This window comes from Hippocampus zosterae, chromosome 13 (genome assembly GCF_025434085.1).
Source record: "Hippocampus zosterae strain Florida chromosome 13, ASM2543408v3, whole genome shotgun sequence".
Taxonomy (NCBI): domain Eukaryota; kingdom Metazoa; phylum Chordata; class Actinopteri; order Syngnathiformes; family Syngnathidae; genus Hippocampus; species Hippocampus zosterae.
The window spans coordinates 14,780,781-14,807,034 of NC_067463.1; the positions used below are offsets into that span (position 1 = coordinate 14,780,781).

The 26,254-nt window shown below is 40.2% G+C and overlaps 2 protein-coding genes across 3 annotated transcripts in view; both read right to left on the reverse strand.

The window, feature by feature from the left end:
* The window catches only part of mettl14 (methyltransferase 14, N6-adenosine-methyltransferase subun), a 178,769-nt gene extending 165,742 nt beyond the window's left edge, over positions 1-13,027 (reverse strand). Inside the window, exon 1 of the mRNA XM_052084988.1 lies at positions 13,017-13,027. The gene's annotated coding sequence lies outside the window, so the exon portion shown is untranslated. The remainder of the gene's footprint in view (positions 1-13,016) is intronic.
* ugt8 (UDP glycosyltransferase 8) lies at positions 427-25,715 on the reverse strand. 2 transcript variants are annotated; one of them, XM_052084976.1, is made up of 6 exons: positions 25,610-25,715; positions 9,784-10,616; positions 7,788-7,930; positions 4,282-4,358; positions 3,576-3,795; positions 427-2,275 (listed from the first exon to the last, which is right to left on the reverse strand). In XM_052084976.1, the coding sequence occupies exons 2-6, from the start codon at positions 10,612-10,614 to the stop codon at positions 1,900-1,902; spliced, it is 1,647 nt and encodes a 548-aa protein (XP_051940936.1). In that variant the 5' UTR covers positions 10,615-10,616; positions 25,610-25,715; the 3' UTR covers positions 427-1,899. The 2 variants fall into 2 exon arrangements, with proteins under 2 accessions (XP_051940936.1, XP_051940935.1); XM_052084975.1 differs by lacking the exon at positions 25,610-25,715 and adding an exon at positions 14,285-14,512.
* Between the last annotated feature and the right edge of the window lie 539 nt (positions 25,716-26,254).

A 26,254-nucleotide genomic window follows, 5' to 3' on the forward strand; every position in this document is an offset into this window, starting at 1 on the left:
AAGCGAATTCTGTACAAAAAAAATGCATAGAAATGGCATTGTGCAGTTACTTGGAAACCCATGTCATTTTAAAGATTATTAATATTGTGAAAGTTGGTCCTCCACTGAACCTGGGCATAGAACTCCCCCAAAAATGCAGTACAACAGTTTGCACGGGTGTTGCTGGAAAATATACCGTATTCCTCTTTTGTACAATGATCGAATAGGCTCTTTGGATTTTGTGAACATGTGCTTTGTGCAACATATAGAATGATGACATTCAAAGGCACTGCAAAAACAATTGAACAAAATTGGCGGGGGGGGGGGGGGGGGGTGGGGGGGGGGGGGACACTTGTCTAAGACCTACTTCGGGTGTACATATCAACAAACTACTGGTTGTGAAAAGAGTCCCTGTGAAGATGCTTATGCCATGCTGCCTGTACATAGCTGAGGACAGAGCAAGGAATGGGAATCGGGACTAATTTCCGGTGATCAATTCAATTTCATCTTACTCGACATAATCTAACCTTGTATGTAATAGCCTTGGTCGCACGGAGCAAAAATAAAGTAATAATAATAATTAAAGTCTGTCTGAACACAGAAATCCGAATTCATTAATTCACTATGATAATACTTACATTTTTGAGCATGGATACCCAAATATGGGAGCGCATGAAACATGAATATACAAAAGGTGATTTGGAGTATATTCGGGTGTGTGTTTTTCTTGAGAAATTATGGTAATTTATCCTTGGGTTCCTTGAAATTCTATTATTATTATACATTACATATGCTTACAAGAATACATTAAGACTGCATAACTTGTACCGATAAGTTGCTGAAATCAACTCTTTTCACGATGACGTTAGGTCACTTCTTTGTTACGTCTCGGGTGTACATTTACTTCAGCATTCACTGGCCAAATAAGACGAATAAGTAAACAATCAGCTTCCGGTAATGACATCTTACTTCTATCAATCTTTGTAATATGAAATCTGAATACTTGCAATCAGTCATATTACACCAAATTAGTTTGTCAGCTCCTGATGAAAGCCACACTCTCCTCACAAAAGAGCAAGTGATTCAACCTGGTCTATTGGGACTACATTGATGGATGAAATTAGACAGGAACAGGGAGCTAACTAGGCTAATAAATCATGATTTAGACTTTCAGTATTCATTCACCATCTTTTTTTAAAATCATTTTTTATTCGTAAACATAGACCCTAAAAGCTGTCGAGGAGAAATCGACTTCTTCTATCGAACTTGACAACTGGAGGAACGACTTAATTTTGAGGGCCTAATTGAGAGAGCAACCATACACCGGTAAAGCTTGTCATTACAGTGTGGATATTGGAGCGACTGTATATCCATCATCACGTTATCACACCATGAAATAAGTCCATGAAATAAATTAAAATAGGATAAAACATCCATCATTAAAACTCGTGTTGACAAAAATAAATAAGTGTGCCCTCGAGGCTAACCCAGACACTTGGTGAGCTTTGCAGCGAACAATTAAATATTCCAAATAGTTTGAAAGTCCATGTGTGGTTCGTGATATCATTTCATCACGGTCGTTCCACTCTTAAAAGAGCAGAGGGACGTGCATCTTCAGTGTTCCAATTTGACGATATGCCGCAGCAGAGGCTGTTATTCGACTTTAAATTCTCCTCATGCAGTGGTGACACTTTTACACACACACACACACACACACACACACACACACACACACACTCAATACACATATTGCATATCCTTTTTGAGCCTCACTCTCAGTGGCATTTGCTTCTTGATGCAGTCCTAACAAGGGTCTCTCCTCCAAAGCATTGATTAAAAAAAAAACAAAATAAAAATAAAAAACCCAGGGCTACGCCCTTGAGCAACCGCCTCCTCATCCCTCTTGGCCATTTGAGAACATTAGTTCACCTTCTTCTCATTCTTCAAGGAGCCATTGCCTTGGTGTTTACCGTTGGACAAGCAGTAGCAGTGTCCATTGACCATGTTTCCATCCTCCCTGGAAACGCTGCCGACTTGGCTCTTGTCACCACACTTTGCCCTCAGTAAACGTCCCAAATGTCGCAAGGCAACGCCCAGAATGACCAAGGCTGACCCTATAACGAAAATCACATCCAGCAAGAAGTACTGGTAGAGGGATATGTCGTATACAGCAGAGCGCAGGTGATCTGTGCCATTGTGACGGAGGGTGTAATTGATCCAGTAGACGGCTCTAGTCACTGGGTGGTCGGGCTGATCTTTGTGGATGGTGGAGAGAATGGCTGCCCGCTGTCGGTACCTGTTGAAAGTTCACCTTTTTTTAGCCAACGTAAATCTATGTGATCCCAAAAGACATTCACAAGATAGCCCTACTGAGCAATACAGTAAAGGCACATGTGTTTCTCTCTCTCTTTCTCTCTCTCGCTCTTTCTAACGAAACAAATGCAGTCTAAGCATTAATGTAATAACATATGCATTCTTGTAGGAATTGCATCTTTAATGGGCATATGTGACGATGACAAAGGAGTATGCATAGAAAATATCAAAATTCTTGGGGGTGGGGGGGGGGTGAACAAACTGTTGGATCATTGTAACTGATTTAAAATCAGGGCAAAGTTGCCTAAAAATCATAGTAAAACCTTTTGTAAAAAAAACTGGACTTAAGTACAGGAGGGCGGGGGGCACTGACGGTGTTTGACTGAGCCAGCCAAAATGTGATCATTTGGGTCTCGCGCATTGATGACGAAGGCATTTCGGACACAGTTTGCACAACACATGACTGAGGCTGCAGCTACCTAATATTTTGCTCATCGGACAACCCAACTGAAAATTCTATTCTATATTCAAGTATTGGGTTAAATTTAAAAATGGTATTTTTTTTTCTTCCTTGTTAAAGAACAATGATAAAGAATACAGATAAAGATACAGAAGACAACAAAAATTCTATTCATAATAAATGAACAACGTGCTTTCATATTTAGATGACACTGCTCTGAGGCAACAAATAAACAGGAATGACAAATATTTGCTCGATCATCTTTTTGTACTGAAGACAGTGGTACTATTCATTCTGGCCCATATGTTCCAGTTTTTCCCGTTACACACGATGTGCTATTTTTTGGGGGAGGTGTTTCGCTAGGCTACGAGGCGCACACTGGCCCAGCCACACAACTTAAATGGAACACTGCGAATTACTAACTTCAAAGCTACAGTAGGTTCCAAGAACAATAAATTAATTGCCAAGGGATTCATTGAACATATTGTACCCATTAGACCATCAAGAGGAGATTTCACTTTGCCGAACTATTAAGATACTATGAAGATATTTGTATTCTAGACCCAAAACTGCCCAAGAAAATGTTGTTGGCTACTTTGTCCATTTTTTTTTTTTTTTAATGAGACCAGTATCGGCAACGTTTTTTCCCCCCCGAAAAATACAGCTTTAACATTTCTGGTGCGACAGTAGTCTGTTTAATATTTGCTGAAGTTTCTGTGTTTTTTCGGTAATCTTTATAAAAACACAAAAGAGTGACAAAGCTGTTTTGGATAGTGAATGTAAAATTAAATAAAAAAGCTGGAGAGCATGAAAGACATCTCACCTTGTGTCATTGATGACGGTGGCCAGGGCATTATAAAGGTCGTCCTCACTCATGCTTTTCCAGTGCAGCATAATGCCCATACCTTTGGCGGTCACACGGGTCATTGTGTCGTAGTGGTCTCCAAAGAGGGGCACACCCACCACTGGCACCCCGTGATACATGGCCTCAAAGATACTGTTCAGCCCACCGTGACTCAAGAAAGCCCTTATGTTGGGGTGGCCTGAACAGTAAAAGACATCATTGTCATGGGGTTATTTTTCAATATGTGCAAATAATGCTGACCTTAAAGTGTGGGTTGGTTTGACACAAGTGACTCAGTAGCGTGAATGCAAAGAGGCGAGGACGTCAGAATGCTGTACTATTGTGACAGCAGGAAACCAGTGGTAATGTGTGATAGCCATTGACTAACACCGGAGGCATGTGCCTGAAAGCCACAGACTGCGTTTTCGTCATTTCATTGGTAAACATGTTTGCTTCTCTTTGCAAATAGTACGTGATTTTATTCGTCTTATGTACAATCTTTTACGGTTAAAACTAAACAGAACTACTACCCAAAGTTCAACAGAAAGTCATTGATACCACACATTCCTCCTTTCTGAGATATTTACATCATAGGCATGGGAGGAAGGATGTGATACTCAGTGGCTACAATAACACACATATTAAAAACAAGTAGAGCTGTCCAGGAGTGTTCATGTGAACTCACCCAATAGGTCATTCTGCGGCATCCAATCAACGAGCTTGGTGTTGTTGCCAATGTTACTGGGTGGGGCACCAGAAAATCTGTCAAAGAAAAAAAAAAGAGACTGAAACCATTTGCAAAATAATAAAACAATGACCTTACAACATTTTTGGGAATATATGGCCCCATGTAAAACTCGGCTAACTATACAGAATACAAAGAACATGGACGCCTAACACAGGAAGTGGGTCAAAATTTCCCAGTGCAAAATAGGAATCAAACAAAGGTCTCAACTGGTCTTGTGTGGCTTTAATTTAGCATTCTCGCACAAGTGGTAACCAATGCAGACAAATCCTTTCCTCAAAATCTTTTATCTCACTATCTGCAACAAAACACTAAGTCACTGTGTTGCCAATCAAGGCCGACATTCATGCAAACTAATTATCAATGACATGATTCATTGGGCTTGATCCCACTTCATCGCCTCAGCCCCCCACTTCTCTTCCAGTTCAGAATATCTCATCATATGGGATCACGGTGCATCATATCCACAGAATTTCAGGGCAACAAATATACACAAAAATACGAATGCTTGACTGCAGAGGAGTTTCATTTCATTGCCACGTGTTGCCTGCCTCACTTTCTGTTTTGCCGTGTTTCAAAAATGCATTCAAATACCAAATTCAAATTTTCATGGTATGTATGTGCCACAAAAAGAATGAAGTGCGTGACTCACTTGTTTGAATAACCACTAACTATCACAATGACAAGAACCACCAGACACAACACAATAAGAACCAATATTAAAGCAGTTAAGTGCATGTTAAGTCATTTGCCATTGGAGTTATAGTCTTGAGGTACTGTTTTTTTCCCTGAATGGTGCTTGCAAAAAGACCACAATAGAAAGCCAAGTTGGGTCTAGACCACTTCGTCATATTGCGGCTGTATTCCTCTGATGAAACTCGATTGTCTTTTCCCTTATGAGCTGGAAACTGAAACTGTCACACAAATGTGGAGTGAATTGGCCATTGATTGGAAACAAAAATGTGTCTTGCACTTCTTTTCCACTGAATGTTCTCCATACTATTTAAAATACCTTTAAAAATATTCTTCATCCTGAAAAATGTTTTCTCATGAATAAATTATTCCTGGTTGCAGTCTACAAAGCCAACATTATCACTAGTAAAAACAGTTCGTAGTTTTCCTACTCCGAGAAACAACAATGGGTATACTTAGAAAATGTAAACAACCTGGAAATCAAATAAATATACTTCTAAACACCTTTCTTTAAAATTGATCATGATCGATACACGGTACACTAGAATGCAACATAATCAATTGTCAAAAACATTGTCAATCTCAAGGCCTGCGGGCCAAATGTGGTGCTCCTGGTCATTTATTGTGGCTTCGACAGCTTTAAAAAGAACTGTCTCAGGCATCCCTTGACGGCAACCTACTTTTCCCACAAGGCATAACAATTCCACTCCTCGCCACTAGATTGCAGCGTAGTCTCCATCTCGACATCAATGCCATTTCCCCAAGAATTGAAATTGAGAAAGCGAGCTTTATTGTTGCTGCAAAAATTGCCTGAGTCCTCGTCTTTTTTTTTTCAGAATTGGATCCAATATTTGTAAGTCTCTCATCAGTGTCATTGTCTAGTGGTCAGTGTGAAGGATGGGTAAATGATTACGTGGTATTGAATAACAGTTATACCTTTCTCTGCTCACTGACCAAGCACAAACATTTACCCAAAGTTCATGTTGAACCCTTTGTTACTGATTCATTTGCAGAGCACACACCCATGCCTGACTTATCACATTTATTTTCTTGACTCATGGAGAAAGCAAAGAATCAAAACGTGACTGCTTCATTGACAAAAACACCAGCTATGCAACAAATAGTGTACATGTGAGAGTTTGCTTTTAGACAATGATTAACCCAGTAAATTTTCCAGCACTTTTTTTCTCTCACTTTGTGTGATAAATTTGTTGATCACAATAATGCATGTGCATCATGAGCAGCTAGTTTAATTTCTCCATTGTCAATGGCGCCTGTCCTCACTGGGTTCGTGGGTGTGCCCAGGGTTTGACGTTAATCTTTTTAGAGTGGTGGCCCATTAAGAGTCCCCCATATATTTGTGGTATGATATGATGAATTTCAATGATTGTACAGTGTACACAAATACCCATAGATTAATTCATACCTCTGTAATAAGAATCATCTTTTCAAAAAGCCACTTTCTGAATAGTTTGACAGAAAATATTGATAGATTAATTTTTCATTTTTCAGTTTAATCCTAATTTATTCAATACGATAGCACTATTTTGCAGGGTTTTACCATCCGATTTCACATGTGGCAGGTTCTTGGTTTTGCGCCAATTCAAAATTATCATTCCCCATTGCATGATCTGGCAATGTCGCAAATTACAGCCATTCAAATGCACAGATGCTTTCACACATAAAAAAATCTATTTTGGGGTCTAAACCTGCGAGAAACAGCCACCCGCCGGCCACTACCAAGGCATAAAAATACAATACATGTTTTCAACAATACTGAATCATTTTTACAATTTCATAAGTACCAAACTTTGGCTTGCATGGTCCTTTAACATGCTAAATTAACTTTTAAAAATCATGGAGCTCTCAAAAGTCACAATCAAAACTTAGCCTTCTAGTGTGTCGACAAACTAATAACATTGGTAGATTAGGGCTGGGCGATGTGACTGAAAAGTAGATGAATTATTTCATTTTGGTCGATAGGTATACAGTATATTTTTTGGTCTTTTTTCTGACTGGTCAATTTTCTGAATAAAATTTATGCCACGCTCTCGTTCCGCGTGAGTGTGCCGCACAAACGCGCACACTTCCTCGTTGGTTTAGCTTCTTCTTCATTGGTATAGAGGCTGCTTCTTCGTTGGTTTAACTCCTTCTTCATGTTTGGAGGCAGCTGAGCACTGCCTCAGACACGCACAATGCCGTGGTCGGGGTTTGACTTCTGATTTTTTTTTTCTTTTGTCTATTGAACACTTTATCAATGGCGTGTATCACGATACATACTGACACTGAATTATCGCTCAGCCTTATGCCATACATTTTACGCAATATTGGATTCATCACTGGGCACATATAAACAAACAACCCGTCACTCCTAAGGACGATATAGAATCTTTAGTTAACCTAACATGCATGTTGTTGGAATGTAGGGAAAAACTGGAGTACCCAGAGAAAACCCAAACATGCAAACCACACAGGAAGGCTGAAGGCCCGACACGAACCCTCAACCTATGAACTTTGAGTTGGTGGTGCTCACCAGTTGGTCACGCTGCTGCACAGTTTTAAAACAAAGCAAGTAAAAAGAGGCACACAGAAACAAGTCAACAGTTATTGATAGATTAGATGTTTAAAACTCAAGCGCCTTGCTAAATCCAGAAGTATTTGAGAACCAAGTTGGACAAATATCAGGACAGTAAAGTGCAAAATATTCACCTCTTTCACTGTGACAGGTGAGTAAGGACAACGAGGTACTTTACCTCCAGATGACTCGCTGGGGGAGCCTGGCGAGGGCTCCTGCCAGTTTATGTGCAATGTCATGGGAAAGGTACTTCACCCCAGCGCCAAAGGACACCACAACAAAGCCTGTCTCTGCTGTGTCATTCACCCATACTTCAAAGTCCTGTGGGAATATGTAAAAAGTTGGAAAGAATAACTACATTGTCCACAGTCAAGATAGTAACACAACATTATACGACTGTTACACACTGCATCACTTCATGTGGTGCAACCTTTTTTTTTTTTTTACTGCAACTTTTTTGTGCAAGGTTTTTTTATTGCTTAACCGACACCTGTTGTAATGGTTTCCTGTGTAATTTCGATTAGGACAAAAACAATGAACTAAGCTAATTTTGGTCCTAATGGACAAGACCAACCATTCCCTCGAAACAAGTCTACAGTTGCCATTTATTGCTTTAGATAGTGATCTTGTCAACACCAGTAAAGACTACGGTGTTGATTTATGTGAGGATTTATCTTGCATTTATGATTTAACGAGGTCTCGTGTCATTAAACGGATTCAAAATGTTGTCTTGATGATATAGAGAGCAAATAAGTCATTAAAATAAATCACTTGACGAGTGTTTTCCAGTTATAAACTGTTGTCAATGTAAGATACTAGCCACTGCTTTCCATGAAGAGACATTGCACTCATGTGTCACCTTTCGTAAACTCGCTTCCTGCCGCATTGCAATGTTTTCTGCAAAACTTGCAACAAGGGAAAATAAAATTACACGACGCTGGAACACTGAAAATATCCCTGCAGGACTCCCTATGCGGCAAAACCTTCCACCGTTTGGGCGGAGATCAATTTTCAACTTCAAAACACCACCAGGGAAAACGGCAAAATACATGCCAGGTTGAATACAGCCAAAACGTTTTCGCAAACAACAGCAATGACTGCTTCAGCAAAATTGAGACCGAGTACTGCAGCACAAAAAGGGAGCACACGGCAATTGGGTAAGATAATATTTGCAGATTACTTTTGTCATTTTAAGGAGAGCACGTTAACAGGATGGAGAGACACGGGTCACTGGTCAAGGAAGGATCAGAGTGGAGCCATGGGTTGAGTGTTCTATATCCAACAGACGGAGGTAAATGGTCCAGCTGTGGCAGCTAAAGCCGGACCTGGCACGGAGCAACTGCAGTGGCACACTGTGCTCTGTGTCCCAGCAGTGCAGCCCGCCTGTCCCTACAAGGAAGCTACAGTGACCCCATAAAAAGTCTCAGTGTCCGTTGGCTTCTGCCAAGAACAATGGCCTCATTCTCCCTGCGCTTACATTCTAACTCCCTCACACATTAGGGCACAATGCTCCTTCTGGCCGAGAGAAGCATTCCAAAACCTCCACGCTGAAGATACCAACAACCCACGCTGTCTTTGTCCAAACGATGGACTAACTGCCCCATGCCCCCATCACGCTCTCAGGGAAGTATCTCCTATGTCCAATCAAACTGACACCATCCTCGCATTACTTTGCGTACAAATTAGTGGAGGCATGCAAGTCGTGATAAAAGACACAAAGAAAAGAGACACATGATATTTAAAAGGACACTTTGATTTTCTACAGACTGCTACAGCCAATTATGCTAGCATGCGTCTATTTTTTTGCCATTTCTGGCCAAGTATCCTCATGCGTCATATTGGCACAAAGAAGATATACCAATACAATGACAAGTGCTTTACGTCACTCATGTTGTGTTGGCGCGGCGCTTGGAAGCTCAGCTACCAGTATGGGGAAACAAGTCGAGCTGTGTTAAGCCAAGTGGCGACTGTGTATATAAAACAGCCAAAAGGCAGGTACTACAATTATTCCACGTATGTCCATGGTAAAAAGTCAACGATAATATAAGCTCTTTTAATGACAAATAAGGGGCTCAGCCTATGTATAAAGCACAAGCTAGGCTGAAGTGCTCATTGTAAAAGTCTACCGAATGAAGCACTTGTGATTTATTCTGTGCGCCCCTCGCAACTCTCACCTGTGGCAGTGGGTTTGCTGGCCTGGTGAGGATGCCTCCAATGTACACCACGTGTGGGAGGGTAGGCCTGGGGAACTCCAGCGCCAAGTCAGTGCACAGCATCCACATCTGGCTGCCTCGCACCAGGTCAGTCATAGCCACTCGCGGCTTGATTCCATGTTTCCTCATGATCCGATCGTACTTGGGGATCAAAATAAAATGGACTCCAAAGTTCTCTATGAGGTAGACAGCTGTGTTGGTGATCCTTTGGAACAGTGACATGCGGTCGGTCAGCAATGAGTTGAACACGGGCACGTAGGAGAGCGGGGTCGGGGCTCCCACCTCCGTAGGGTACCACAAACCTGTGCTGACCACGGCATATTTCAAGCCGAGTATATGTGCAAGGACAAACCCGCACATTTCGTTGGGGTCCACCAGCAACAGGTCAAACTTGGCCTGCTTGAGGCGGGCCATGACCTCTGAATTGCCGACTATAGCATCACAATTTTGGCTGTAGTGTTCAAGAATGTCAAAAAGCTCCAGAAATGTAAGGCGGCCTGAAAAGATGTTGCCAACTTTAGACTGCAGGAAACTCTCAGCTGTGCTGCTGTTGAAAACGCCCGTGTAGCGCTGTAGTTCATAGTGAGGTGAAGGGAGTACCTCACGTCCCTCTGAGACTAGGAAATGGGTCTCATGGCCCTCCTCATGCAGAGAGGTGGCCAGCGTCTTGAAAATGTACATATGGGATTCAAACAGAGTTGGTGGCACCACAATGATTTTAGCAGCCCACGATGCGCTGGGATGCCACATGAGGAGGCCAACGAGGAAGAGTAGAATTGAGGGCAGGAGCATGGCTGAAATGAAAAAGATATTTAGATTAAAACACTGCTCATCAATTTTACACATTTAATAATGGACTGCATGCTTAGTGGAAATCACAGAAAAAGAATCAAACTTAGATTGACGTGTTTCTGTATGAAATCTTTGGTGTGTACTTGGCAAGCTCACAAGACTACGTGTTGCCCTCTTTGTCCACTGCATTTCACCGATTTCACTCATTCGACTGTTCAACCTCTAAACAGCAATCACCAACACGTCGTGGGCAGCGCCATCGTCATACTCAAAAAACAACAACAAAAAGACAGACAAAAGAGAAACAGCTTTTGTGTTCATAAAAACAAAGAACCCTTCGCAAGGATTATCACCTCTGAAGCCAATGACAACATGCATACATTATTTCTCCTTGAAAATAAGTTTCAACAGGAAATTTTCATCATACAGAACTGTGCAATGTCACAGATGTTTCTTGAATATAAAAATGGCATATGGGTACCTGGGTACCTTTGCAGCTAGATAAAGGGGTCTCACTCTGTAAGAGAGTAACTTGAATGCAATGCCTGACTGAGGCCGTGTTGCTCAATTTGTTGGAGCAGCCAATCATTAAAGTGTGAAACAAGGTTGTATTTTGGTGTGTTTGTTGGAAGGTTTGGGAGTTGGGAGAAGTACACAACAATTACACAGTAACTATTTCCATGATACTTGGTAAAGTGGTGGCACATCGGCCACAGGAGCACTCATAAAATTGATGAATTGGCAGTTAGTTTTCAAATTTAGCAAAGGAGTGCTGCAGTAAAAGAAGCTTGTTGCTTTTTACAGCTTGCACTGTCCATCCATCCATCCTCTGTAGCATTTATTCTCACTAGAGTCGCTTGTATCCTGTAGCCTATCCCAGTTAATGTCAACAAGTCAAGAGTTCGGCTATTAAGAATTTGTCTTTTACAAGAACATGCTTTTGAAAAGAATAAATAAAAATGCATATTTTAGCATTAGACAGGGCCCATGTTGGCCTCCAAACTTGATTTGTTTTAGTATAAAAAAACAGGCTACCTAGGATTTTTCCTAGCCTTTTGTGTCAGAAAAAAAAAGCTATAGATTTTGGTGTTGAGCCCGTTTGTCAAACTTGATGGAAAGTTTCTTGACTTTAATGTTTAAAATCATCAAACACATTTTAATATCAGATAACACAATTAATAAAATGCAGTTCATAATGGGGATTGTATGTATTTAGGGAAAAATATATAGATTCAAGCTACCTGGACCTATGTGGAAAAAGTACTTGCCCGCTAAATCTAATTGGTTGGGGCACTCTCAACATTTGAAAGGCTTTCTATAACTGGCAATGAGGCGTTCACATTTCTGTATTGTTTTTTTTTTTTTGTTTGTTTGTTTGTTTTGTCAGACAGGTTCAATTTAGTTGATTTCTTGCTTGAACAAGTCAACAGGGCTAATCGTGCTTGGCTGGGGTCAGTGAAAATGAATTGAAAATATGATTAGCCACAGTAAATTCATGCTTTAAAAACGGAGGCAACTGGCAAATACTTTTTCAAACAAGTAACTGATTTTTATTCCCCCTCTTAGCAAATCAAATCATTTAACATTTAACAAAACGTTTCATTTTAATTTTATGTGTCTGATGTGTCTGATTTATTTGATGATCTTGGACATTAAAAGATTTATAAAATTATATTATGAAAAAAAAAGATTTTTAAGAGGGGGCAATTTTTTTAATGACTTGTATGGACATTGTACTTTGAGGGATTAAAGTAGTCTTTCAACATATAGAATGTGTTTTTCGGGCAAGAGACATTTTCAACCAAGTTTCAAGTTTTGAGAAAGATGTTATTTTCAGGGCAATATTGATTTTGAATGGTATTCAACAAACGATAGCTGAGGTAGCAGACATACAACAGAGCTTTCAAGAATGATTCTCCTCTGTGCTGGGTGTTGCTTTTCACATTATCCTTGAATTGCAATACTTTATTGGTGCGCATTTAAACCTGCATGGACATATGAGCTGTGTTGAACTGCGAGAAAAAAAAGAGAAGAGCTAGAGTCTACGCAGAACTACAGAAAGAGCAAGAACTACGCAGTCTTGTATGGTGGCCATACAAGACTGTTGTTCAAGTTCAACCAGTTTTCATCCTCGAAAGTGGATGCGTGTAATGACAAAAATACAGCAGGTGTTGTCATTATGCTATCAACATGGCATAATCGCGCTCTAATACCTGTCAACTAATGTATCCTTAGAAACGACAGCATCTGCAGCCTTGATGATGTGTCGTTTATGCCAATTTGCTCAGTGAGCTCCGTTGAGAGGCCTGAACTTTCAAGAACAAGAGGAAAACTCATTCCAAAGGCTATCGTATTTGATAACATGGAACAAGCATATCATAAGTGAAACTGATATGCAACACCAATGTTTGCTGATGTATTAAAATATTTGGGTGATTTGTAGAAACGCAAATTCCAAGGCTAAAGTAGTAAAAAAAAAATTGAAGGCGGAGTTTGGAAGAGGGAAACAACACTTGCGTTTTTTTTACTGAGTCACATGCAAACCTGTTTATGGCAGAAACTTCCACACCTTTACAAGGATTCGTCATAAACATTGCCAAATTCCTAATCCAATGAGCAGTATTTAAAAATACTGTACACATTTAAAAATAACTTCAGCCATAAGTGTATCAGATTAATGTTGTTTCCCTTTACACATTCATTCAGATAGCTTACTATCTCTCTAACCATCAACACACACGTAAACTGGTCCGACAAGCTCTCTCACTCCATTTGTAAATGCCAACAAAACAGAAGTCAGCTGACAAAAATGATACACCTGCACCTGTGGCGACCAGGCAAGAACAAACTTCCAAAAAAACTTCATCTCTGAGAGAATGCTTCAGTGTTTGCAGAATGAGAGAGACATTTTTAATCCATAAGCATTTATAAGCGTGACTGTGCCATAGTAGATGGCTACAATTTATGTAATGTAAAACATGGTGAAGAGTCATTATAGGCAGTTAAGTAACAATTCAAATACAGCACAAACATTTCATAATGTACAACATAAATTCTACGCTTTGTAAAATATTAGTGAATATTTTATTTGCTGACCCTGCAACCCTGGTTTTAAGTCAGCATAAACTCATAAGATCCTGAATCTTTTTGCAGGGACAAAATGGGATCGTTTGCCTTGGAATACAGTAATGGTCGAATGAAAAGTGTCATGTAACCTATTGAACAGTTAAATGATCAATATTCATTTGAAATAACAAGAATACAACTGGGAAAACCGGGCTGTACTTTAACATGCAACCCCAAATGCGACCTCCTGGATCATTTAAAACTACCGAACGACGAATATACACACATTTTGTGAGTTTAATAAACACACAAAATAACACCGCATAAGGAGGTGAGGTAACTTCTCTGCTGGGACTTCACGCATCATTTGTACCCTTGTACAGGAAAGGCGGTGAACGCAACACGGTCACTTGGTTACACCTGTGCCTCAAGACTGACGTGTTGTCCTAAATAAACGACTCGGGACAATATATATAACGTTTTATTTGTAAAAATCACCATATCGTTTTCCTTATAGCGGCTGTAGGTTCGACCGGAGGGAGAAAGAGTCGATCTGATAGTGCGGGACACCTGTCGGCAATTCGCAACGCTCTTTCGGGCCCACCTTGTGACTTGAATGTTGTTCCGGAGTAGAGGAAGACGTCTCTTCTGTTTCTATTCCCCCGTGGAGAAGTTCAACTTGGGAGCCCAAAAGTGGTAGAAAAGTGTTATCAGCAGTGCAGCGCATGTATGTTAACAAATGGTGGCCCGGGTTTTGGGAGGACGACGACCGGAGGGCGTACGCAAGCAACTGCCACTCGGTCCGATGGCGGAGGAAGGAAGGCGGGACTAGCAGCGACCCCAGGGAGGGATGGAAAGATGGGGAGTGGCTGAACATAGCCCGCGGTGCTTGGTTTGACAAAAGACGAGATGCGTGAGCCCCTAAGTTTGTGTTACAGGTGAGGTGACTCTGTTGATGTTGTCAGCATTTGGGATGAGCGCTATAGGGGAGGGGACGACTGTACACTTGTCATGTGCGTGACAGTCCGTAAAAACGGTTGTTGTTTTTTTACTTGCACTTTCACTGCTGACAAAAGTAGGTACTTCAGCAAGGCCGAGTGTGCTGGTATTTAACCCATTTAATCCCCATTTTTCTCCAAAAGTCAAAATCAGGTGTCATTGGTAGTGCTTTTAAGTAATCGGTAATAATAAAATAAAAAGTACAGCCCTGTAAATTAAATCATTGTTGGCCTTCACAAATGTGACCAGTGGGATTAAATGGGTTAAGGCCTGGTACACACATAAGAATTATTGAAATCTTAAAATATTTTTGGTATCCGTTACAGATCTCACGCATAGCGATTAAAGGGATATGTTATCTTATCTTATCTTAAAATACAGAAATTGCTTGTGGCGCGCTACAATTATATCAAGACCAAGCACCATATATACATAAAAATGCTGCTCCATCACCAGTATGTATACGGTGTTTACAGTTTACATGCAGAGAAATCAGTGTGGGGGTTCAACACCTCCACCACAGTAAACAGATTCTTATCAGGCAGGAAAGAGTGGAGAGTCACAACATGCATGCATAGAAGCATGTCTGTTTACATAGTACACACACACACATTCAGACCAAGGAGATTTTGAATGCCTTGTAATTTGGGTGATGGGGCCCCTTATTGTGTGTGTACTTAAACACAATTGAATGTTTCTTCGATAACAGTCATCCGTTTGTTTGTGCACCCCGCCCCAGACAACAGCTTCCTAACTTCTTTCAGACGTCCACAACCCTTGGTGTCGTGTCCCGACAGGTTTATTTAGGTAAACCTTAATCACAAAAGAGGTCGGCTTTCACGTTTGAGCCCATCAATCCAGAAAGTCTTGAATGGAGTGTCATGTAGTGGCAGCCACACTTATCTGTTCCTTGAACAGGATTTTGGACAAAATGATCATCAATTAACAATTAAAATTTGATCAATTAACGTAAATCTCCTAATGCTCTCATCATTACCTGAGGGAAAACATCCGTATTTTATTGCATCACTTTTCAACCATCAATACATATAATAATATTTTTCAGTGCAAAGTTACTTTAAATCATGACACGTGATACATAAGTCAAACAAATAAAGACAATCCAAGGGTTTCAACTTTACCAAAGGCAAACCGAGAAAACTGTTGCACATTGCAACTCAGGAGAAATGTTTTCAGAAAATGCAATAATATTAACCTGCAAGCAGTAACTTTTTTTTTAAATCCCCAATCAACATAGTGAATTGTGAAGGACATGTGTGACCCCGTTGTTCTGCTTGACCATAGATCAGTTGTGGTTGCAAGGAAATAGACAATTGTGATTTTCTTCTTTACTTCCCTCCATCATTTTTCATAAACAACTGCCTGGACGTGAATACCAAGAAAAACAACAGCAGGGTGGTCATCTGGACACTGCGGCAATTTACCAGTGAACCGGGCTGTCTGATGCACTGCTTGGGAGCTACTTTACCAGCCCTCAAAATAGTTTTGAATTCAGTAGTTCCAGTGGAGTAGTCATGTCCAAACTATTATCACCATTTCGTACTTTTAAATTATGACATTTTGTATGAAGCAGTGATTCCTGGACCGGTAGCCACACAGAGAGACAGATACAAGAATAAATAAATAATGTAATGTATGGGTGTATTTATTTATTGATTTATTATGACTGTATTTTGCTCACCATATGTCAGCCCCAAAATACCACCCACTCTGTAGATTACCTTCCAAAGAGCAATATAAAGGGTTTGGTGATTACATGATCACGAATTGGGATCTTACAGTGACTAGCTGTGAGTTGTGAGCATCATGAAGTGAACATCGGATGCGGCGGAAATAAGATTTATCGTATTATCAGAGGCTTAAAAAAAAAAGTGGAACGACCCCCATGTGTCTGTTCCACAGCCCGTGAGAAGTTTAATGCCGATCACTGGCCGTGGTGTTGAAAGAAATTGTTGTTGTTGTTGAGGGACAATTTAGAGTGTTCAATCAGCCTGCCATGCATATTTTTGGAATGTAGGAGTAAAGCGGAGTACCTGGAGAAAACTCACACAGGCACAGGGAGAACATGCAAATTCCACACAGGAAGGCCGAACTACAACTCCTGCACTGTGAGGTTGACATGCAAACCACTGGTCCTCCGGGCCACCATGTTACAGTTTATTACGTGATAAGAAAACCTTTATTAGTCTCGCAATGGAGAAATTCCCAATTCACAGCAACAAAGTTATGAAAGGAAGAAGTAGAACAACAAAATATAGGAGCTGCTGGAAAGGCAGCCACTCTCGCGGTGCCATTTTGAAGTCAAAATAACAAAAATGATATGTAATATTATGATTATGAAAATTTGATATGCTAAAGAAAAATAAACAATGGTATGCATATACAGAATCAGAAAAAACATCTCATAAAGTTTACTTGCAACTCTAATTAAAAAAGAAAGTAAGAAAGATTTGAAGATCTGTATGCACAAAGCATCCAAGACGCCTACATTTTTGGAAGTCTGTCTGAAATGTATGCATGACAAAATACCAAATTATCCATTACTCCTATGAGGCACCAATTTGCCAAGAGGGCAATGGAAAAATGGCTTTCCATCCACTCTCACCCATGATTTCTCCTTTTACATTCTTTATTTTCACTTCACTCTCTCTTTACAGCTCCTCCTTATTGCTGTTCTCTTTCACCGCCTTCCCTCCCATCTCCTGTCCCCTCACATATCAGGTGGGTTATATGAGCTCCACATGAATTCTTCATCACCCTGAGACACCCAATCTACGCAATAAACAGAACAGATCTCTCACGAAGGCCCTTTTTTCATTCCCAGCGTTAGTTTGGCACTTTGTATAGGTAGAATTGGGCGTAACGGGCCTTTGCGTGCTTGTGGGATGGAACGCAGCTATTTCCTGGCCAATCGTAGCGGCATCCCTTATTTGCATTCAAATCAGGGTAGGCGGAGCACAGTATGCTGTACTTGGCATTGCAGAAATAGAAATACAGTAGACTTGTTGGGGTCCTTCCATGACATGGGAAGGTATACTGCAAGATCTCCCCTTGTGGATCATGTAGTTGGGCATGCGTGTGACGTGGGCAATTGGAGATTGGCTTAATGGCACCCACGTCCAAGCATCGGAGTCTTTTTTTTTAATACCAGTACTTGGAAATTATAGTATCAGGTCAATTCACAATACCGTACTGGTGTTTGGTACAACACTCATTTCATCCAACTTCTCAGTCAATGAAAATCAACTTGAGTCATTAGAAATGAAAAGTTAGCTGTAACTGATTAACCAATTGTTTCTTTTTTTTCAATCTTGACACATTGTAGCTTATAGAAGAAGAAAAACACAATTGAAATTTAGAGTTGTTTTATACACCATTTTTTGTGGCAAATGTAAGAAAGTGTAACAAAAGTTACAATTTCAAAAGTTAAAGTGTACAAATGTAAGAAAAATGTAACAAAGGCTGGGGTATTACCTTGCTTATTTTAATGTGCTTTGCATTCAAAGGGACTTGTGTAAATGATCTTCCATTTTACACCTGAGCTTTTTTAAGATGTCTGCTTATCTTCAATGATTGGTCATTCTACCAGATAAGAGCCTCTGTGTGTACTTATCTTATCTTGGCCATAATTTACAGGGAAGCAGTATGGTGTGTACTTAATTTAGTGCCGCTGACAGCTCGTACCTCATCTAATCCCGCGAGGGTACAGCAAACACTACATGTGAAGGCTTCTTGACTTTCAATTTTTAGAACTCCGTGCTCATAAAGTTGACTATCACTACTGCGCAGTGGTTTCACAGACTTTACAACCACATCATTACGCATCTGATTGATGCGTGATTGACTACGCACTGATCATTTAAATAATAGTGAAGTCTGTGGATTATTAAATATTCATAGCTCTTGTATTGATTCTGATTCGCTGTACAGTCTGTGGACCTCTCCTACTGAATACATTAAATGTAAGTGATAATTTTCTTTTTCAGAAACACGATAGAGAGGCTAACTCGGCCCTAAATGTTTCGTTCATTTTGAAGAGATAATTGTATCATAAAATATGGTGGAATTCCGCATACATATTTTGTGAATTCATGAATGAATGGATCAGCAGCTGTCATCTAAAAAATGAATTCAACACCGAAGAGAAAGATGCATCCAGTTACAACTATCAATCTAAAAAATGCTCATCTGCAATTATGCTTTCACTGACGTCCTGTACTGTAAACCAAATACAGCGGCATTGGATCCAAATTCTTTGGGGTAGAAAGTACAATCATCAAGTGTAATGAATAGTTATGGCCAGCAGGGGGCAAACAAACACCATGACATAAAGCTCAGCAGCAGTTCTTGTAATGAAATTCTCGACGGCACCACAGTAACCTGGTTAATATATCCCCTGTCAAATAATTCCGGCTTGGTTCCCATGCTTGACTGGGACAATGGAAACAATACTCTGAGTGCGCATTAGTGTTCATACAATAACTTGTGAGTCCTGACAAAAAGTAACATAGAAACACAGCAGGTTGCCACTCACTGCACCTGACATCCATGTACAGTAAGTTCATTGGGATTTATTTCTTAGGAAATAGTATGCCTTTGTGGCATCGTAATAAAGATAAGTGACAGATGCATCATTTAGTGCATTTTGGAGCATTGAAACGACATTTGGGAAGTCCTTATTGTAATGAGAATGGAGGTCAAAACATTCAGCCATCAATTCCCTAGATCACTTCCCACTCTCTCCCTCTACAGCTGTCTCTTTGGCTTCTTTTCCTTACCCAAGAGCTCACTCACTGGCTATGTAATCAGTCGTCTCAGCACTGGCCCTTTTCTTTCTGCCTGGCCTGCCTTATCGCTTTTCTGCAGTTTCCTTCTATGTCATTACTCTGCTATTAGTGTTGCATCCTGGGGCTGAAACACTGACCTTATAGCCACAGCTATGCTCAAAACATCTGCATGTGCAAGATAACACAGTCACCTTGCTACCTCTCGCTGTATAAAACAATGTCCAGGAACAACTACACCTATAGATTTGTTTTTCCTATAAAGAAGTGAATTTCCGTACAGAAAAAAAAACTGAAATATATGAAATGCAATTTAAATGTAGAATGGAGTTGATTTTTTATGACCTCCCTTGATAAGGATCTAGGCCGACATGATGAAAACAGTTCAAAAACGCAATACAAACTACTTGAATCATAAAATATTACATTTAATAAAATAATCAATGATAAAATTGTCAAATGGATTCTCACGCGGTTAACGTTGTATTGCACCACATTATGTGCATGTCGCCCACTCAGCATCCATTGTAGCCTTGTCATTCTGCGAGGGGGATTACTCCGTCTGTGTTCCCCTCCTAAGGATTTCAACTGTTTTTCCCCAAGGAAGGAGACTCGTGATTGAGGGTTGTATTAATAGATTTGACTTGACTCAAAATACATAGTTAATAGCCTCCTTACTGGCATGTTGTTGTAATTTCATGGAATTGTTGTGTATCATATTTGTAGCCCGAGTTCTTTTTAAATGACTGATTATGTCAGTCTGTTAACTTTAAGCAAAAACGGTTTCAGGTTTTAGGATGTTTTGTTGAAAGACCTTTCTCGCGTTTATAAGTCTTATTTGCACAACATGGTTGAAGTGACACAATCCGAATGTGGTACATTGCAGGAGAAAAACAACACATGTATCGAATCTTATCTCTGCAGTGACCGATGTGAGAGGCAGATTATTTGACTCCTCCAGTGCTATTATTAACAAAACATTTTATAGTCAAGTCAAGTTTAACGACACGGCTCTTAATCATAAAATAGTCTCTTTTAAAGGAATCCAGAGTTCACAAAGAATCAAAGACGTCCCCTGTTCTTCGCCCTCTATCTGGGGCAAGAAAACAAATCTGACAATATCCATTAAGGGGAAAAGAAACCATGATAAGAAATCACAGACAGAAGAACCCCCTTACAGGATGTGCAGGCTGTAATGGGCAGCATTTAGCACATGATATGGTGCTGTACATTGTAGGTTAAAAAAGCATTCAATAAAGTGAACCGCCACATTTAGACATCTCCAGAAGATTGGTGGCCCTCAGGACCTTTCCTAGTTGGTCTAATAATCTAGACTGCAACATCTGAGGGGATTCTTCAAATCTTATCCCGGCCATTTGATGCAGAATCCTTAGAGCAAAACAAGCCTAACTTTGATCATCACCTCCTGACACTCTGAGAGCAGGAGAGGAGAAGCGGCAGTAAAATAGGCCAAAATCCAGATGTCGCGGGGTAAGGCAGAGCATGGGACTAATCGTAGACTAGGTGTGGTGGTTTCACCAAATGTTGAAAATTTTAAGCAATCCCAATGAGAACATGGTGAAATTGTGTGTTGTCTCCAACGTGTCAACCTCAACCATCTTGGGTCAGATGTTGTCCAGTATGACTGTTGCACAGTAATGCCTGACATTTGGAATATCAGGTTGATGAATAAACATATTTGATTTCTTTGGCCGTAGTGTATGGAGCTCAATTATTTGAACAATAGATGATCAGTCAAAATGAAAATGTTGCTGGACTGTTTTTTTTTCTTTTGCTATATAACAGTCCAATTCAGTCACTCTGGTATTGCATGACGGAACTTTCTTGTATAGTTTTAAATTCTAGTGAGTGTTCCGCTACGGTAAACTACTCCTAATTCCCTCTTGATGGATTTTCTACAGATTTCTTTTTTTTATCCCAAATCCTCTCACTTCACCTCCCTCGGTGCTCTCATTTCCTCTTCCCCCATCTTCTCACTGAGCAGCTGCACCGGGACAGAGCCACTGAGCTGTGAAATCTCTACTCCTTGAGACACATTTCATGCCTCGCCCATCAAAATGCATACACACAAGATGTCAACCTACTTTCCTCCCTTATTCTTATCTTTTCATGTGTGCATGTGTGTGTGTGTGTGTGTGTGTGTGTGTGTGTGTGTGTGTGTGTGTGTGTGTGTATGTGTGTGTGTGAGTGTGTAAATGCAAGTACAGGTGTACGGTAATAGGAAAGGGTGAAGCTTTTAGGAGCAGTATTAGGATAATTATGACATTGGGAAACTGATGGTTATAATTGATTCAGTGCTTGTATCTGCATACTCGCATGCGTGTGAGCTTGTGTCTGTCTGTTGCTGACCACATCTACATCTTTAATGTCTGAGGATGAATAATGTATGAGGCCCATGGCTCGCAATGCACACACACACACACATGCACACACACGCACACACACACACATATAACTGACTCCATTTAGGCAAATATCACCCATATTTTCCCGTAGTGCCACTGTCATCACAAGGCTTCTTTTGTTGATGTGAAAGAGCTGAGAAATATGTTGGCTTCTTGAGTTTCCTGTGAACACGCAGCAGATTTCCTGTCAGATTGAACCACAACCCCAGCTCATTTCTTTTTTTTGTAACCTGTGTGTACTTTTGCTGCTGACATCTTTCAGCAGTTCAGTGGCACACCTGACAGGAGAAGCTTTCATGATTCAATCATGCATCCTTGCTTTATAATGCTAATTTGACTCTCACCTCTCAGATCTGAACCCTGTCATCGTTCCCACATGCCCACACACACACATTCATCTTTTTCCACCGCCTCTTGTGAAGATGACTATTTGAAGCTGTAACCTTGGATGGTCTCTACAGCAACTGCACATACTGATGTTTTGACCCTACTGGCCGCCACAATAATAGCGATTCCACCCTCAGCTCATACCTTTTCATTTTCCTCATGTCCATAGCTGTGTCTTGCTGGACTGGATTACTTCCCAACGCGCAAAACTAAGTAAATTGAGCACTTCACTGAGCGCTTTGATAAGTACTCTTGAAATGGCACGCATTAACCGTATCCACAAGTGAGCAGGCACCAGCACGTTGGAGTGCTTCCTACTGGAATCTTCATCACACCTTACAAATGGGATGTCTTCTTCTGCCATTGTGGTGTGGAACTGGATGGGAGAAGCCAAGACGGCAACTTCTACTCTCAAAAACATGAAACCATATGGTGCTAAAGCTAATTTTATCAGAGTTTATTGACGAACAGCAAACTGCCGAGTCACTGCTTCACTCATACGTACAAGAAAACATAATACAATATTTTCACAATTATTGTTGTTTTGTGGCTTTTCATACCAGTTCCTAATCAACATTTGATTTTCTCAAACATTTTGGAGTCAGGGTGAGGTCCATTTTTTCCACTCATGTGAGATATATGACATAAACAGGATATTTCGTTTTGTTTCATTTTCGTTTCGTTTGTTTATTACAATACAATACAATACATGCTGATTTATATAGCGCTTTCACACTATTGAACATAAAACACATATAGTAATAATTTGACAGAAAGTAAGGTAAGTAAAATAGTAAAAAGTAAAGAGAAATCAGTCATCATTCAACACAGTTATTATGTTCAAGGGAGTAGGAAAAAGTAAAAAACGTAACTAGTCCTACCCCGTGTTATGTGTTTATATCTAATAGATCATTTCAATCACAAAAGGAAAAAAGTAAGAAGAAAGAAGTCTCCATTAAGGCTCATGCTTTAACCTTAACCGTGATATTTTTACAACTTTTGGTTTGTATCGGAATTTTATACATACACACCCTGGCACTCTTGTTTCAATTTTCTCTTGTATTTATAATGGATATTGCAATACCTTTCTCTATTTATCAACTTAGTTCTGATTTATTGTTATATTTAATGTTTAGAATGTATCACCTTAACTCTGATTGATGTAGGTTGTACAATTCTTTTGAATTTGTTTTTGAACTGAGCAAGCGATTCAAAAACAAATATATTTCTAAGTTTAACATTCAATTTGGGAGGAAGGACTGTCTATGTTGTACCCAAGAACACAAAATTACGCACTAATCTCAAAAGAAGCAGCAGCTGAGCCAAATTGGTATTTTGCATAAAATGTGACTAGAATTAGTATCGGAGCACAGCATGCAAATAGAGCAAATTAAACAGATCACTTTAAAACTAATAAAAAAATTCAACGACTAGAGATGATTTTCTATTTGCACATCATGACGGTATTTTTGAGAGTACACACCTTGAGGCTCACTATTTTCTGCTTTTGTAAAAAATGTTTTCGTCAACCCTCTCAACTCTGGTAAAACAACTATGATAAGGACCACTGGAACAAATCTGCTGTCTAGAACCTGTTTCATACTGTAGCATAAACACAGAAACATTACATTTCTCCACTCAGTTCCACAAATCATTCAGAGTGGGTTACTAAGTTGTATTTTTTTATAACGGGACAATATCATCTCCGAGCATCACTATACAGTACTGAGCCATCCTCTGCCAGGAAAGTGCCTATAACCCTCATGAGTCACCACTACCAAGCTCGAGTATGAATAACAGGGGACAAACCGAGGATAAATAAAGGACACCAATACGGACCAGCACTCTTGTGTATTAAGGCAAGATTATATGTCGAAATAAATGCAACACTAACTTACATTCTACTGTATATACATTTTTGAGTACACTGTACATCTACTTAAAAAAATTCAGTGTACTATCACTAAACTAAACTAAAAATATGATATGTGTGAAAGAAATAGTCAATGTTATCTATATGGTTTTTTGTCTTTTGTTTTTTTAAACGCAGAAATAAAAATAACATTCATATCAGTGCTGTCTAAAAGTACAGAATAAGGTGCTTGGTGAGCAGTGAGGAAGATGTTGGCACGACAGTAAAGAGTTGAGGGAAAGTCATATTAGCATTTCTCTCCCAGGGTGGAATTAAAAGCCCGCATGGCATTCGGAAGAAAGCATTTCCGCAATCTGTCATTGGAACACAACAGAAACATCAGCTGCAATGAAGCTGCTCCCCTGCAGCCTACAACTGGTGCTGTACGTTGGATACTGAGGATAGTCCACGATGGACAGAAGCTTGCTCAGCACTCTCCTGACTGCCACAGACGTCAGGCTGTCAAACATTGTGCCTGAGTATGCCTTCCGCCTCAGTTTAAGTGCCTCTTTCATTGATGTTTGGATTAGGACGCACAATGTCTCAAGTGTTATTGGAAGTTGAAATTATAATTTACTGGTCAAAACTAATGACATTCAAGAAATGCACTGTACATATTTTGTTTTACCGAGGTGTTATACTGAGAGATGTTTCTTCGGGCGAGGCAGTGAACTAAGGGTTAGCATGTTCGCCTCACAGTATATAGGTCCAGGTTTGAATCTGGGCCTTCCTATGTGGGGTTTTGAATGTTGTCCCCATGCTTGTGTGGGTTTTCTCCGGGTACTCTGGTTTCCTCTCGCATTCCAAAAACATCCACTGGAGGTTAACTGAACACTTTAAATTGTCCCTACGTGTGACTGAGTGAGAATGGTTGTTTGTCTATGTGTGTCCTGCGATTGGCTAATAGCGAGTTCAGGTTCTGCCCCGCCTGCTGCCCAAAGTCAGCTTGGATAGGCTCCAGCACACCCGTGACGCTTGTGATGGCGTCACGGTTCAAATCATGGATGGATAGATGTTTCATATTTGGGTCCTTGCACTTCATTGCAGGAAAGTTATACACAACAAAGTACTTTGTAAAATCACAATATTCTATCTGTTGTTGAACTACTTTCTGACAGTGACTAAATCAAGCTACAATAATTATTATAGTTATTATTACTATCATAATAGACCACCCAAATACATGTAATTACATTGGACTGGTCTGCCAACCTTTATACCCAAAAGTCCCTTTGAAATAATAACTCCATTAATAGGACATGCATGTGCAGTTTCAGGTGCAGTCTGCATTGTTCCATATTTCAATGTTGCTTCACGACTTAAAGTGTTTTTTTTTTGTTTTCCAGCTCCAGCGACGCAGCCTTCTGCACGAATCACTATTTCACATATTTACCCTTTACCTGTCTCGAGGGATGTCCACTTCCTTCTTTTTAACTTTGATTGCTAACCGAGTTCAATAATGTGCCCAAGAAAACTGTCAGCATGACAAAGCTGTGTGATACATCCGGGACCGGCAGAGTGAGTGCGCTTGAGAGTGTGTGGGTGGGTGGAAAAAAAAAAGATTGACACATTATTCGGTTACGCCTTGTGTCTCTTCAGTCTCTCGTTGGCCAGTGTTGACACGTTGTGACTGATAGAACTGTTCGTTACCATTTCTCCACGAGGTTGAGCAACTATATCAATGCCCCATTTTCACAGAATGTACTGTACCTACTCGGGTCAGTAACTCACGATTTGCTTCTCCGCTGCTTTTGAGGATACATGGCATAAAACCATCTAAATAAAGATATGCCAATTGTAGCATTTTAGCCAATTGCCGTACCTTCTCTCTGGAGTCCGCAATCTCCCCTTTGCTGCATTTTTTTGCCCTCCTTCGTCTCCTCTGTCCTGTGTATGGCAGTACCAAAGTTCAAGATTCCAAAGTTATCTAACTGCATTCAGTGAACTAGTCTCTGCAGAGGTGTAAGAATGTGTTGGTATGATGTCAAGGTCTTGAACCGAGGATCCCCTGCTAAGAAGAACTGAAGACTCTCATTTGTTTCCAT